This window comes from Penicillium angulare (assembly GCF_028827245.1).
Source record: "Penicillium angulare strain IBT 27051 chromosome Unknown utg000001l_segment0_segment0, whole genome shotgun sequence".
NCBI classification, from domain to species: Eukaryota; Fungi; Ascomycota; class Eurotiomycetes; order Eurotiales; family Aspergillaceae; genus Penicillium; species Penicillium angulare.
The window spans coordinates 795,293-810,439 of record NW_026623160.1 but is presented as its reverse complement, the minus strand read 5'-3'; the positions used below and the strand labels follow the sequence as shown (position 1 = coordinate 810,439).

General features: G+C 46.5%; 3 protein-coding genes across 3 annotated transcripts; 1 reads left to right on the top strand and 2 right to left on the bottom strand.

Moving 5' to 3' along the window:
* Positions 1-1,333: 1,333 nt before the first annotated feature.
* N7478_000296 (uncharacterized protein) lies at positions 1,334-2,797 on the top strand (the record flags this gene model as incomplete). Its single annotated transcript, XM_056916512.1, has 1 exon — positions 1,334-2,797. One exon carries the CDS (start codon positions 1,334-1,336, stop codon positions 2,795-2,797), a length of 1,464 nt encoding a protein of 487 aa, XP_056784392.1.
* Positions 2,798-3,662: 865 nt separating this feature from the next.
* On the bottom strand, positions 3,663-4,816 carry N7478_000295 (uncharacterized protein; the record flags this gene model as incomplete). The annotated part of the gene is made up of 2 exons (XM_056916511.1): positions 3,663-4,616; positions 4,691-4,816. 2 exons carry the CDS (start codon positions 4,814-4,816, stop codon positions 3,663-3,665), a joined length of 1,080 nt encoding a protein of 359 aa, XP_056784391.1.
* A 606-nt stretch (positions 4,817-5,422) lies between these two features.
* On the bottom strand, positions 5,423-7,529 carry zfpA (uncharacterized protein; the record flags this gene model as incomplete). Its single annotated transcript, XM_056916510.1, has 2 exons — positions 5,423-6,897; positions 6,965-7,529. Coding segments are annotated over 2 exons (2,040 nt in total), but the record flags the coding sequence as incomplete, so codon positions are not given.
* Between the last annotated feature and the right edge of the window lie 7,618 nt (positions 7,530-15,147).

The window sequence follows — 15,147 nt, the reverse complement described above, 5'->3', positions numbered from 1 at the left end:
TCACAGCCCTCTTGCCTAGATCGAGGATCAGCCAAGACATCGCACTATACAAGATCGTAATGGGGAAATTATCTGAAACGGCCGGCAAGTGGATCATGGTGACAGTTGTCAACGTCCCGGTCATTTTTGGTTTGGCTAGGGTTGAACGGTCATTTCGGCCACTAATCCATGTCTCCCTTCTATCTTGATCTCTTCTTGCCCCCTTGGTGAGCACAAAAGTGGATAAATGGAAAAATATAACGGCTGTCTAAGTCTTTCGCAATTTAAAAAGGAGAATAATATTAGAAATAATAAGTCTGGAGTTTCTTGTCAAAGCATTCATCAAAGACTCCCCAGCTCTGAGGTGACGAAGTGTCTTTTGCCCTCACTTTTCCGCGCACCCCTTCTCTTTTCCCAATTCATAGTCTAATTTCAAGTCGACGGAAGATAATTTAAGACAGAGAGGCTCAATTCGCTCTTCGAATTGCTTGACCGCAAGATTTATGCCAGATCCGAAACCGCATTGCATCCAACGGTCTACCTGCACTGCGCATCTGGCACGCCAGTCCTATCATTTGAACTCGAATCCAACAGATATTCAGATACACGAACTTCAATATTCTCTTTCAAAGCACTGTCTATTGATACAAATATTGCCCTTAATAGGGCTAAAGTTCATTACCCAAAAGTCTCTGTCCAATATCATAAGGTGAGTGGAAAAAAAACAAAAAAAGATTTCCCCCAAAGCCTGCAAGTGAAACCTCTCCATCCACAAGACATCAGAGCCTAATAGGAAATTTAGCGCTGCAGCTGTCACCTGTCATCTAGCCGCCCAACGGTTGCGCATTGACAAGTCTTCTCTGAGCACCAAAGAGACTTCAGTTTCGACGGTAGTCCACACGCCGCGACAACCCGTGTACAACCAGACCACCAGCTAGCAATTGCAAGTGTAATTGCGGTGAATCCAGATCTACGGGAATTGTTATCTCACTTTGCTGCTTGTTTCTTTCTATTCTGGACCGTTACTATGGTAGATGTGCTGGTCAGCCCTGAGAGCCCGAAGCCATGCTTGTTTTATCCGACGGAACTTGCCGTATTGTCCCCAAGATTTATTGCTGGGGATATTTCTTCTTTCAAGCAAGATCTCTCCTCTCCTGAATCAACAAGAGATACACTTCGTCACTGTGATTCTTTTATGAACTATCCCCAATCACGCTCTTCTTTGAAAAGACTTCGGAGTCAGTCATTCTCTTCAGTATATACTGAAAGCGATATTCCAATGGAGAATCCTTATCCCACCAAAAATATGATAATATCTTATCTTTCAAACCCCCAATCACGGCATCAAGCTATAATGTCTTCATGTACAGAGTATATTGCTCCATCTATGAAGACTACACATTCCAGCAATGGGAGCTTCTATGATAAAGTTGGAACAGCTGACCAACCTAGCTTTTCCTTCACGGCTACTACTCCAGAGCCATATATGGGGATAACCGAGTCAATGCCTGTTCCTGACTGGATTTCCAAGAATTTGTCTTTCATCACGGAGACAGAAGATACTCCGTCCCTATCATCATCATCATCATTTGACTTCACGAATGCCCTAATGGACGAATTCCCCAGCTGGGAAGACATATCCTACCACCCATCGAACTATGTGTGTTCTACCAATAGAAAAGACTTTTCTGAGTCCTTCGAGCCTCATCACTTGGCCGACATCTCCTCTGTGCCATGGCCTCCTTGGCCTTCTTGGCCGCCCAACAACTTAGATCAGCTGCTCCCTACTACAGAAACTCCTCTTGAGGCCCGCATTCCAATATTTCCGGAATACCAAACAAGCGATTGGCAAGAGAAAGTGAATAATCAAACGAGGAAACCCGTGAAACCATCCTCTGTGCCTTTCGATCATCTCCAACCCCTCACAAATGAGATGATCCATTCAATGCCCATGACCAGCAGCACACCCTGCTTTGCGACAGCGACATCCCCGATCGCCATATCAGTACCGGTCTATCAAGCCTCTGGAATGCCCTTTGAGACCTATGATATCCAGCCAAGCACAAGCCTAGAATCAAGCAATACACTTACCTCTCTGCACCTAAAGACCGAACCCGCACTCACCAGAAACGTCGACTCCCGAGTTCCAATCGTGGAAACGCGATTCCCAACCAATCAGCATCAGCATCAGAATCAGCATCAATATCAACATCAAAACTCCCAAACCCAAACTCATTCTCATTTTAATACTCATGCTCAGCCCCAACCCCAACTCCGATTCACTCCTCCCAAACGTCTAGAAGCAAGCCTCCACCCCATAGACAGAAGCAATGCCTTCCTGATAGATTGCAAACGCCGCGGCCTATCCTACAAAGATATTAAGCGCATCGGCAACTTCAAAGAAGCAGAGTCCACACTTCGAGGCCGCTTCCGGACTCTAACAAAATCCAAAGACCAGAGAGTCCGAAAGCCAATTTGGTTAGAGAAAGACGTAAGTCCTTCCCGTTTCTGTTTCCTTTTTCTTGTGCCAGAAGAAAAGAACCCAGCTGATATAGTATTGATACAGATTCAACTTCTCTGTAAGGCTGTTGGTATTTGCGAGAAGGCAGGATCGGAGTCATTGGATGAAGACGATATGGGATGGTCTTCTGATATACTCGAGGGGCATCGTCAATACCCACGTCTGAATAAAAGCCAGCCCCCGAAGGTGTCGTGGAAGAAGGTTGCGGGGTATATTTCGAAACATGGGGGATCGTATCAGTTTGGGAATGCGACATGCAAGAAGAAGTGGTGTGAGATTCATGATATCCCTATTTGAGGGAGTTCGAATTGTTGCTTTCAAGTTGGACTCTGGTTTTCATTGGCGTGCAATGGGTGGTTATGGTGCCATCGGTGTTGGATTCCAAGGTTTCTTAAAGTGTGGGAAATTATCTAGTTTTGTTTGGGTGGGATTTTCATTTAGTTGACTTTATGTTTTCTTTCTATTAATGATATTGCAGCTGGCCTGAACACTCCTTTCTACATACTATCTTCCAATTACATGCTATATATTATGATAATATCAGCTACTATATACTAGTATACTCCATATCATATAGCTGAGACCTATTTGAATGGATTCAACTTTGCTAGGAACTCTTAGGTCTTCAACTACTAGGTGGCTATTACAACTTACCACTTGTCAAAGCTCTTATCTTCCTATCAATGGTTCTTCTTCGGTGTCACCGCTACTGTTTTTTGAGTTTTATATCAAAGGTTTGACTCGTCAAAGCTTTTTTTTTGGCTGTCGGTGCTTTTATCTACTATAGTATATGTAATTGCTAGTTCACATTTTGACTTTTATATCATAGCTTTAAATCTACTGCCAATACTTCCTCCTCCTAAATAGTACCTTCAAAACAATATATATAGCTAATGAAGTGATCTATCACCGTCTTTTAATCAGCCATTGGTCATTATATTTCCTAGCATAGAAGTATTTTTATGAAAAAATACTATTTTGTAGAAGCGATAAACGCATCCAGCTTATTGATAGGGAACAGTGTTAGATTTTGAAGTAATGCTCCCACATAACGCGTTGGGTATATTGATATTGATATTGAGTTAAAAGACCCAAAAGCTCTAGGTAGCTACTGACGTGTATATACAGCAAAGCCATACCAATGAACAGTACTCCATTTAACTCACAATGAGCCCTTACCATAAGAATCGACCCTTGGAAATCCCACGTCCCTCAAGGCACGATTCAAGTACTCCGGATTCGATCGAAGCGTATCCCACTCCCCCTCAGCTTTAACCATCAACGTTCCGGCAAGAATTGTTCCATTGAGTGAGATAACGCCCGGATCCGCAATATCACCCGCCGCAACAAGGTCAACCGGCACCCTTGCCGTCTCCTGTCTGCGCGGACAAATCATCATCGTTGACAATGTCATTGCGAGATTATAGCTTATCGCCGCGGGACCTTCGGTGGGTAGAGAGGATCTAGGTCCTTGTTGGGGGTCGCGACCTTCTGTTGCGGCGACGGCGGCGCGGTAAAGAGAGATGTAGATTGAATGAAGAGTTTCCGGCGATGGGTTTTGAGGGATCGGAAGAGCGAAATGAGTGAATGGGAGGTGAGGGAGGTATTGGAATGTAGAGGGGGATTGGGATTGCGAGTGAGCGGTTAAGAGTTCGATGAGAGGGTGCCAGCCCTCTGCTTCGGGTTGTCGCATTGCTTCCACGGGGAGGAATTGGAGGTGGCGATGAGGTTGGCTTGCACCGCTGTCTTCGCCGGAGTTGAAGAAGGCGAAGAGACGCTTAGGCGCCCGTCCGGTTGTGGACTGGTCGGGGTTAGCATTGGTATCGTCGTGGCCCCATGTTCGGAGGCATTCGTATGTAGCTTCTAGGTCTGCCAATTCGAGAATATCTGTTTGGGCTCTCCATTCTTTCGTCGAGAGGATAAAGTGGTTCGGGATGACGGGGAATTTATTGAGAACGAGGGCATGAGATGGGTTCCCTGGGGGGAAGTGGGCGATGAGGAGCTCTGGAGATGGGTCTTGGAATGGATCTGGTTTCGGTGGTTTGGGGCCTGGGCCTGTCTCAGGTTTGAGGTTTGATGGCTTCTTTGCAAGGGCGGGACAATAGCGAAGTTGGTACTGGGAATGGGAGAGAAGGATGCTGTTAGATCTCTTGTATTGTGTTTGGTGACGCAACACGGAAGTCTTCTCACCGGTATCCCTGCAGCTGTTACTAGGGACAGGTGTGTTTGCGAGAAGACAAGGTTGTTTCCTGCTTTCGCAGAAGCGAAACGTCGCGCAACTAGTGCGGACAGATTTTCCGAAATGCCAAGTTGCATTGCAGCAGCTGTTGTTTGTGTAGGAGTCTTGGAACTTGAGACGTGGAGAACGAACTGATCAATGGGCGCGGGGAAGATCGCGATAAGGCGGTAGAGCCGAGATCGGGCCAATAATTAATTGTTCACGGAAGAAGACACTGCTCAATATCTACTTTAATACCAGGAATTTAAGTTTTACTCAAGAATGACTAGTTGTTATAAATAGACACAATGTTCTGATGCAGAGATTGGAGATGTGATCTCATTAAATTTGAATATTCTCCTTGCCAACAACACCGCCCGATCAGATCACCCGAGCCAGCAGGGTCAGGTATATAGGTGCACGGCATCACTATATAAGAAATCTTTCCTCATGGAAATCAAGATAACATAGAAAAATCGTAACCAACATTTGAGCCCAAGGTATCATATCAGTCGTCCGTATTCAGGAAAATTGCTCGTCAAGACGCCGTTCGCTGCTATACGGAAACATGAGATGACCAAAAAAAACAACAAAAGGAAAATAATAAATCAATAAGGAAGAATACAAGAGGTCTCATGCCAAGGCCCTCGCAGAAGAGAAGATGAAGATCAAAAACAATATCAGAAGAAAATGGTATCTCTCGTTTAAGCCATGAGTTCGTGGATCGACATCTCGTCGTCCTGTGTTTGGCACAGCTCTGGGAGAAGCATAGCCGGGTGGCCCATGAGGTGAGGACTGGGGCCCTGGAGCCAGGCACCACGCTCTTCTTCGGTGGCGCTGAGGACACCCTCAGCCCGCTTCATGGTCTCGATGTCCAGATCAGTGACATAGGCATCACGGTTGGTACCGTCACCCGCACCACCTGGAAGACGCAGACGAACTTCGAACTCATTGTTCAACATCATCTCGTCCTTCCAGAGGCGCCGCTGACCATCAAAGACACAGAGGACACGCTTCTTGGTCTTCATGTTGCTGTTTGGGCAGCCCCAGGAATTGGGGTAGTTGCCCCGGTTGTTGCGGCGGCGAGTAGCCACAGCACGGGGACCTTTGCCCACTGTACCAGAGGAAGTACTCTTAGTGACAGCATTGCCGTTCCCAATGATGGGACGGGAACCAGCGGCTCCCTTGGTGGCCTTGGCGGCTCGACGGCCGGCGCGCCAACTAGCGAGATCGTGAGAATCATCATCATCGTGAGAGTCATTATCATCGTATTGTTCCGCGGAACCAGCCGTGTCCAGTAATTGATGCTTCTCCATCGTCTTCTTTACTTCCTCGTCGCAGGCAACCTCAGCGAGATGCTGCTGGTTAATCGCCTCAGAAGGCTCTTCCTGCTGCACCACGCGAAGAACACAGTCATCCAAATGCTCGTAGAAGTCCTGGGCATTGTTGAATGTGGCGGAACAAGTCGAACACTTGCCGGTAGCATCGCTGCCGTAGTTGGTACCTCTCTTCGTGGATGATGTGGGACTGCGTTTGCGGCAGTTTGGTGGTGTCTGCTCCACGCCATGGACGGAGGTAAGGTGACGCTTGAATACATCCGCGCGGTTGAAGCTTTTTTCAGCGGGAGATCCAGATCCCGGGCAGAAACCGCACACCATGGTTCCCTTGTAGTGGGTCAGAGTGTGTCGGTTCTTGTCGTATTTACGGGCAAAGCCCTTGATGTGGTATTCGCAGTTCACAATGGGGCACTTCTCTGGCCTCTCGGACTGGTGGGTAAGCAAGTGGGCTTTCAAATCCTTGACGGGTCGGCCACACTCAGGGTGAGGGCAGCGTCCCTTCTCTTTCACATCCTCGTCTCCTTCGATGCTGCGCAAGGAAGGGCTCCCATGTTGCGAGCGACGAGAGTTAATGGAGGAAACAGAGGACCTTCGGTCATAAACTGAAGCTGGTCGAGAGTTGTAGCCAGAATTCATCATTGGGGGTGATGGTTGGGGAGCAGGGTGGAGTCCCGGTGAAGGTCGCTCTGTGCTGCTACTGTATGGAACGGGGGATGGGATAGGAGAGTGAGGCAGGAAGTTAGAGGGGATTGTTGAGTAGATTGAGTTGGTTTTTTGATCGGGGAAAGAGATGGTAGGAGCGTAGTTAGGAGCTCCTGATACTGGTTGAATCAGGTGAGGATCTGGATATGACGAGTCAGTGCCCAATACGAAATTCTGTTTAGAAAAATGGATCTATGAGAAACATACCAACAAATGGGTCAGGAAGCTTCTCGCGATAGAAGCCATCCATGTCCACTGAATTTCCCATATAGTCATTGGCGAAAAGATCAGGCATGACAGCAGCCGGGAGGCCCAAGCCATGGTTGGTGTTCACCCAGTTATCCTGGAACATCTGTGTGGGTCCCGAGTATGGAGATCCAATTGATGAGGAAGGTGCGCTCGCGATAGAATGACCTGACGCAGCAGATCCCGTGGGAATGTATTGTTCTGTGGGGTGGGATATAGAGCCCGGAGGAGGTGTGGCAGGCATAGAAGGGAAATTGGAGGACTTGTGCATCTCTGAGGACTCGGTGTACTGGGGCTGGGCATCGAAGTATGACTGAGCCATTCTTGAGAAGTCGGTGGAGTGCGCATATTGCGGCATGCCGTCGGCGGGAAAAGAGAACATATCCACCATGTTGGGATCCATCATGGGTTGGAAGTATGAGTGTTGCTTAGATCTAGCGGATTCGACGGCCAGCATCTTGGATCGGAGGGTGATATTCGAAGGGTAAAGTACAAAATCCGGGTGGTCCAAATTCGACATACCCTTGCTGCGATAAAAGCAAGTAGGATAAAGAATATGTGGGGAAGAGGAGGAAGAATCTAGGGACTCTATAGAATGACGGTTAGCTACTGTTCACTTTATTGACATCGGGGGGGGGGCTTTAAGGACTCGGAAGAATCTTGGAACATACCAATAATGTTCGGGTTGCGGCCCGGTCAAATGCGAACCTCGGAATGGTGAAGAAGGCAACGTGTGGAATTGACACCCGGGTAAAGATGGGGCACCACGCTGAACACTGCAAGGGATTGAAGAAAAGGTAGACACAGATGGTCGCATTCAGATCGTTGCCCGTTTAGAACTTTTTTTGTGTTTTATTTCTGACTTGTCAAATGATCCTTGCGTCCAAGAGGAAGAGGAAGAGGAAGAGGAAGAGATTTGGGCAGTTCGGGAAGCACACAAGGCGACAAGGTCTTAAATAGTAGCCAAGGTGAAGGTGACGGTAGAACCCAGTGGTTGACAGACCGCAGATAAAGAACAAGAGAAGAAGAAAAGCGAATGGGAAGTGAGTATCATGCGGTCAGAAGAAGAAGGGGGTGGGGGAGGAGAGGAATATTATAGCAGAAGCATTGTTGGATGCAATAGTTTATACTACAGTAGTTCGGGGAAAGAGGAATCAAATAAATAATATTATAATAATAATCTAATTATGATGAATAAATCAAAACGGAAAATTAAAATAAAAATAAAATAGTATTTACTTTTTTGTACGGAATGACGATTTTGATTTTGGGGAATTAAAAAAAGAAAAATGAGTAAATAAAGGATATTTTAAATAATATTATTAGAATTTATGAATGGTATTATTCGATTATTACTAGGTACTATTAGATTACAGCAATTACTCCAGATCAAATCAAATCGACCCACTCCACGGCTAATCCAATCGTAAATTACCATACCCATACACACCAGGCTCAGACAGCCACATGCCTGGACTCGCTCGAACTGGTCTCAACTAGTCTCCGTGGCTGTGCGAAGCGAGTGGATCATGGCTGGTTCGCACACCTGCAGCTCCCGTATGGATGGATGTATGAATGTAATCTGATTACACCTAGGAATGTACTGTGTGCTTTTTTCCCTGTCAATCCGAGGATCTGAGGATCTTTTCCACGAGCATGAAATGTGTTCATCTTGGCCCAGATGGCCCAGATGGCCCATTCCGGTTTCTCATTAGCTACATATCGCTCATCCTGGATCTCCCTCTTCTGATTCGATATCCCGATACCAAAGCCATGACATGTTAAGACTCAGCCTTCCTGTCAGGCGTCCCGTCTCCCGTACTCTCTTTTGACAGCCATACCATTGACCATTTACCCACTTCACCCTTTTATTAAGGGGGAAAAAAACCAACCCATAAAAATTAAAACCATAATACATAATGAAAAGTCCGACAAATCCAAAATGGTTAATTTTATTTTCTCTGCCCTACAAGGTTCCCAATCCCACGGACCTTGCTCGCGGGATTTCTCCGGCCTGGTAGAATTCCTTCAGACCTGCAGTCTCTCCAATAGTGCGGGCGGGAATGAATCCACAGCCCCGATAGATTGGTTGAGGTTGGTCTATCTGTGTGCAGAGTGCAGACCTGTACCCAGTTTATCAATTGTCACGGACACTGCCATCACTAGTCGATTCCTGCAACTATGGATGTGCTATAGGTACAGATTCCCAAGCACATTACACTATGGAGAAGGACAACCGAGACAAAAAGCGGAGCGTCATGCTTGAGAAAGTGGAAATCTAGTGCATTGATCGTCCTCCAGTCCACTAATACGATTTTTTCCTCTCAAAAGGTGGGAATAGCCCTACGGGGACGGTCTACTCCGACCTGTCAGTTGATCGGTCCATATTCCGGACGAAATACATTAAATCACTGTGGAAAAATCAAATAGAGGACCCATTGATCCATATTATACGGAATCCTGTTGTTGATCTCCCCTATTTTATTATTTTCTACCACATCTTTCCCTAATTTTTAGGCATCGGCAGGTCCGTGAGTTACTCGACCAAACCTCCGGATCTCAATTTGTCACCCTCTTAATGGGGAATCTTGATTCGAGATTAGTACGGGACTGACATCCCTGCCCGTTGTAGATCTGCGTTGTTGACGTTACATATGCTTACTGGTGATTTGCAGCCTCAGGGTATAGACGAGGCCAATTGATCCCGGGGGTCTGGGTCGAATTCTTGGTATCAGCATCGAGAAAAAGGAGCGAATCGTCTCGACAACAAATCAGATAGGAGAGTAGGGGGATACAAGCAAAATGGGCCAGAAGTCAAAGTCATGGTGGATCCCAGGGTCATCATCCACTTGGAAGACAGAAGTGACCGATCTTGACGACGGGCAGGTCCGTTTTGCGTTTTCCACGAGAAAGAAAGTAACAAATAGTACCTTCGTATTCTGGTACCGTCGATTTGGATGTGATCCTTGTCGGGTCCAGTGGAGCTTGGGTTTTTCTTTTCAATTTTTAATAAATTTTTTAAATGATTTATTTTCCACTTTTCCACTTTTCCCCACAGGGATCAGCCCTTTTGGCAAGCGTGGATAGCCCCGTTGTGGGCCATGATTGGATGACAGCAAATCAATCGTGAAATGAGGTTCCAACTTGCTTGTCCCAATCGAGGGCACCAGATGGCCTCCGAAGAAAAGACGGGCCTTAGGGTGTCGGATACTGGGTTCATACAGTGACTCGTCTCCCCCTGGGTCTACACTAGCCTACTTTGGAGATGGTTCTGGGCGATGATCAATGGGCGAGTCATGTCCATCTGGACTCCGGAGTTCCAACTTGGGGCCCCTTCTGTAGCGCCCGTAGAGCCGCATATGATTCCATTTATTGTAATCTGGCCTGGGGCACCCTTGTTGTTTCTCTTCGTGTGGCGTCATCATTTTGTTGGTAGTATTTCTTGTCTTCATTGGTTGTTATTATAACCCATTTGAAGTACATATAACATAAAAGGCAAAACCACCGAGGCTCACATGGACATCGCTCAAAATGCAAGAAGATAATAATCCTACCGTACATAGAAAACCAAAAATTTAAATTTAAATTTAAAAATCTCTTCTGACATTTTGACGCGACGTTCGATCTGGGTCTGGAAACGCCAAGCATCATCAGTGGGGTCAATCCGACCATGAGATACAAAAGAAGGGACAAAAAGAAAGAAAGACGGGTATGTCAGATAATAGTGTCAAAAAACTACTCGGAGTTCCCGCTGAAGTTTTGATTAAAGTCCCTTAATTCCGGGACTGACAGCAAAACTATCCCCCGTCAGACTGAAAAACAAGGCTAAAAGCAAATGTCCACAGGCCAAGCCTTAGTGCAGAGTGTAGTGTATCCATACAGGGAACTAAATATATGGACTCTACTGTATACGGATACAGACTAGACCCATCCGGAGTGACCGTCAAGGGTCGGTGAGAGACTACACCAAAGATGAACTAGCGCCACAGCCCAAAGCCTTAGCCACACTCGGTCTTCTCCTAGAGCCCAATCATGACGGAGAAACCCCATGCTTGGCGGGGCCATGCACGACCAGTCGCTGGTCTGAGGCGCAGCATGACCTCTTTTTCACCGCTGTGGGCTTGTCAAGGGCTCGTAGGGCCTGTCGGCGATCCCGGCGCCAACACTTTTAGAGACCATGACAGCATGGAAAATGGGGAAATCGTCCATGCGACTATGACTCTGGTCGGAAACACATACCTCGTATTGATCCATGTTCTGACCCACGCTTCCCGCTCTGACTCTGGGGGAAGAAGAAGTACGGAGTATCAAGGTTGTTTTTTCTTCCCACTTCTAGGCTTGGAAGAGTCTCGGCAAGAGAGAACTTGCATGGGCACTCGACTCCGTATACGGCCGGGCATCGCCTGCCCTACGGTATCTTGCAGATTACTCTAACCCAGTTGAGTTACTATGAACCTATGATTCGGCGGACTTGGGAAGAACACGAACATGCATGTCAAAAGTTTCATGATCGCCAGGTGGCAGTGCCAGCACGAATACCACCCCAAAAATGACCGATTGCTATCGAATCTCCATTCACCCTCTAATAAACCAGCTTTCTTTGCCTCTTCTCCATCCCCATCCCAACGGTTGGGCCGTTCACTCCCGTATGTGTCACCTTGAAACACAGGGCTGAACGATAGAGTAAGCCAGTCAGCACCAAGAACAGGGTTGTCGGGTCCGGCAGCCCCTGCACACACGTGTGATGGAGAATCATCCACAGATCCAATCTGAGTTGCCAGCCTTGTCGTCTCTTCCTCTGGCCCCCAACAAAGCTTCCCCACTGTAATTCCAAAACAGTACACTCATACTTAATTCCAATAGGCTTGAAACAGTCCAGACACTCCCGAAAAAGGATGATTATACATACTTACATAGGTTTCCATTAATCCCACTCCACTCCCCCTGCCGTCGCCGTGGTCTCGGGAATGTCAGATGTACATACAAGCTGGACTGTGGAAAACGTTGAACATATTGACAGAGTACTCTGTATATTGCTTTAAATTGTCTAAGAGCTGGCGACCCCGACACCAGTTTTCCCAGGCCCGCAATTGTGGAACTAGCACATTATGGTATACGGAGTAATCTTGTAATCGTATTGTATACGGATCTATCCACGTGCTCGGGTAGAAGCTCCAGAAGCTTAGACCGATGAGAGGCCAAGGAGTTGACTCCGTTCTCCGAACAGATCAATATCCCAAATCATAGAACCTTCCAGGAGTTGAGCACATAATAGGGTAAAGAAATATGACAAAGACGATTATCCTCCCGGGTCCTCGGCTATCTTGGATATTACCGATCGGAAATTGCAAGAAGCCGTTCATATCCATGTGCCCCTTTTCGTTTTGTGGCCGACAGAGACATTTTCCGGTGTCTCCATTCCATCTTTTTTTTTCCCCGTGGATTCCATACTGCACGGGCCAAACACATTACCCAAACCGATACTTTCTTTGTTCTCGACCCAATGGATAGTCCGTGTATTTCCCACGGATCAGATTCCCCACATGGCCACGCCCCGACCGTGTATACCTTGCACTACTAATCCCGGAATCAGCACGAGATAACATAAAAAGATAAAATAAAGACAAAGAAGCAATGACCAACACCCACTTGCATGGCGATTTGTTCTCGGAGCCGCAGGTTCCTGCATAGAACAATTCTAAGAATATCTCGGGGGCCAAATAGATGCATTGTACCTACAACATAGTGCATACAGAGATATGTACAATGACAACGGCGCCTACGTGCATACACAACCGGACCAAACATAGATATGTCGGTGATTCTCACTGGCGCTGGACAACGGGCAACGGGCGAAAACAAAAATAAACATCATGATGCTACTAATATCACGCACGTTATAAAAATAAACCAGAAACGTTAACAAAAACCACCATGATTCCAAGAATAGGCTCAAGGCTGTTGCATATCATCAAGAACCTGTTTGATGGGAAGTCGACATTAACCCTTCGCATTTCATGGCAGTACATAATAATCGTCGATTCCTAGATTCCTCGATTCCTCGATTCCATTGGTGCATTAAGCTTGTCTTCCATGTGGCTGCGGCAGAACAGGATACGCCGGTTGCTAAAAACAGAACTGACAAGGATGTGTATTTACCCTGACGGGAAGCGATCGTCCCTGTATCGTCTAGACTGGGGTTCCTGCGGGAGTTGGAGGGCGATCCTAGTTCTTCGCGTCACGAGTTATCGTTTAGTGTTTTCAAGTCTTTGGAATTCTTCGACTGGCAGCATTGATTTTTAATCATGTATGAAGTCGTACCGGTCGGACCCCGGTAATTTCGGTGCTAAAGGTTGCACAGCACTAGAATCTTCATTCGGTCTTTACCATTTCTATTTCGAGAATTCTGTACTTCATATCTCCAACATTTGTTTTCCTGTAATTGCCTTACATTATACTAACTCAGCCAATGAGATTAGTCCCCTCACCTTCCATGCAATGAATATCTTCTGGTCTATCTGTCCCAATGCATCCAATGCATTCCCGAGATCTTCCAGGGCGTCCTACTGCACCATCCATGCAATGCTGAAACGACCTCCTGCATCTGTTTCAGACCCTAATAAAGCCATGTGGCTATATATACAATGTAAGGGGACACTCCACCGAATGAAGCACATCGCATATGAGTGGCTTACCCGCATAAATTGGGAGATGAAATGATAATAACGAGTCATTCGAGATTAATTTCCCCAAGCCACTAAACAAAAGAATACAACATCCCTGGCCTCATTCCAGCCGTGTCTCGTGGCAAATTCCTGAATCTGACCGAAAACGTGGGACCAGACTCACTGTGCACTCTCCTTATTAGACTAGCGGGGATTGTGGTAAGCATTAAACTAATGACTCGTACCTACTATATGGGGAACTTAATTTAATGTACCTTGGAAATGCGGCGTAGCTAGACCCTCTAGACTTGGCATCAATGGTGTATGGGTTGGTAAGATTTTGGAACCTTGGAAGGATTCACACACCATCCGCTAATTCTGCGAAGCATATGGAGTACATGCACATTTATCGTTTTTTGCTCCCTGTAAGCAGCCGCATTCAACTGCTTCTTTCAGCGTGCAAATAACAGACCGAATTTTCTCACAACCTTAGTACGCTCAAGGTAAATGCTAACATTTCAAAAAGCGATCCTTTTCGTGTTGCTTGCACGCCAAAAGTACCTCACGGTACGGCACGAGCAGGGATATCCCTTACATGATATTTACTAGAGTTTCAAGAAATGAAATTTCTCCTCCTCATCCGTCCCTCACTCCAAGACACAACTTTGGTAGATGGTAAGGTCCTGTTAGGATCGCAAATAGTACTGTATGTAGTGGGACAGGTACGACCACCAAAAAACCAACCAATAGATCCATTTCTTAACCCCCTATTCTTCCCAAACTCCACTAGGGCCCCCGCCATTTGGCCCCAACCGAGATACCCCGGGACAGGAGTACAACACCAACCTTACGTTTGCGCCAATGGCAGCCCTCCATTTTGTTCAAGCTTTAGCCCAAAAAGTGGACAGGTCATAGTTATGCCGGTCGTCGATCTAGATTGTTCACTTGGACCATAAAAATGCTCTACTCACAATTGTCATACCTGACTAAACGGGTCAGTGATAAGTATTTCAACCCTCTGTATCGCCAAGAATAATGCAGCACGGAAACTTGAATCATTCAGCGAAATACGGTTAACGAGTCATTTGAATTGCCGTAGCAATGCCGTTCCCCCGTGCGATAGAGGCTTTTCCCCTGGCGCCATTTACCCTTTCTTTGTTGTCGATCGCTTGGCTTCGGCTCCTTTTGAGCGTCTAGCCGGTTTAGGACGTGATTGACGAATCCCATTCCTTATGTCTCAGTTCTACCTTACTTTGGTCTTTATGAGCCCTGGAACTTGGGCACCTAGCTTGAAGGAGAGGGGAAATAGGAGATAATCCCTGGGGTACAATACATACTACTAGGGCTCGGACTGCCAGTGGAGGTAGATCATTCCCGAGATCGGACTGTACTATTCAAGTTGTACCCATAATTTAGCTTTGTGACAAGTTATAAATTTCAAACCTGTCGGAAATGTATTTCCAGTCTATCTCTTTTCAG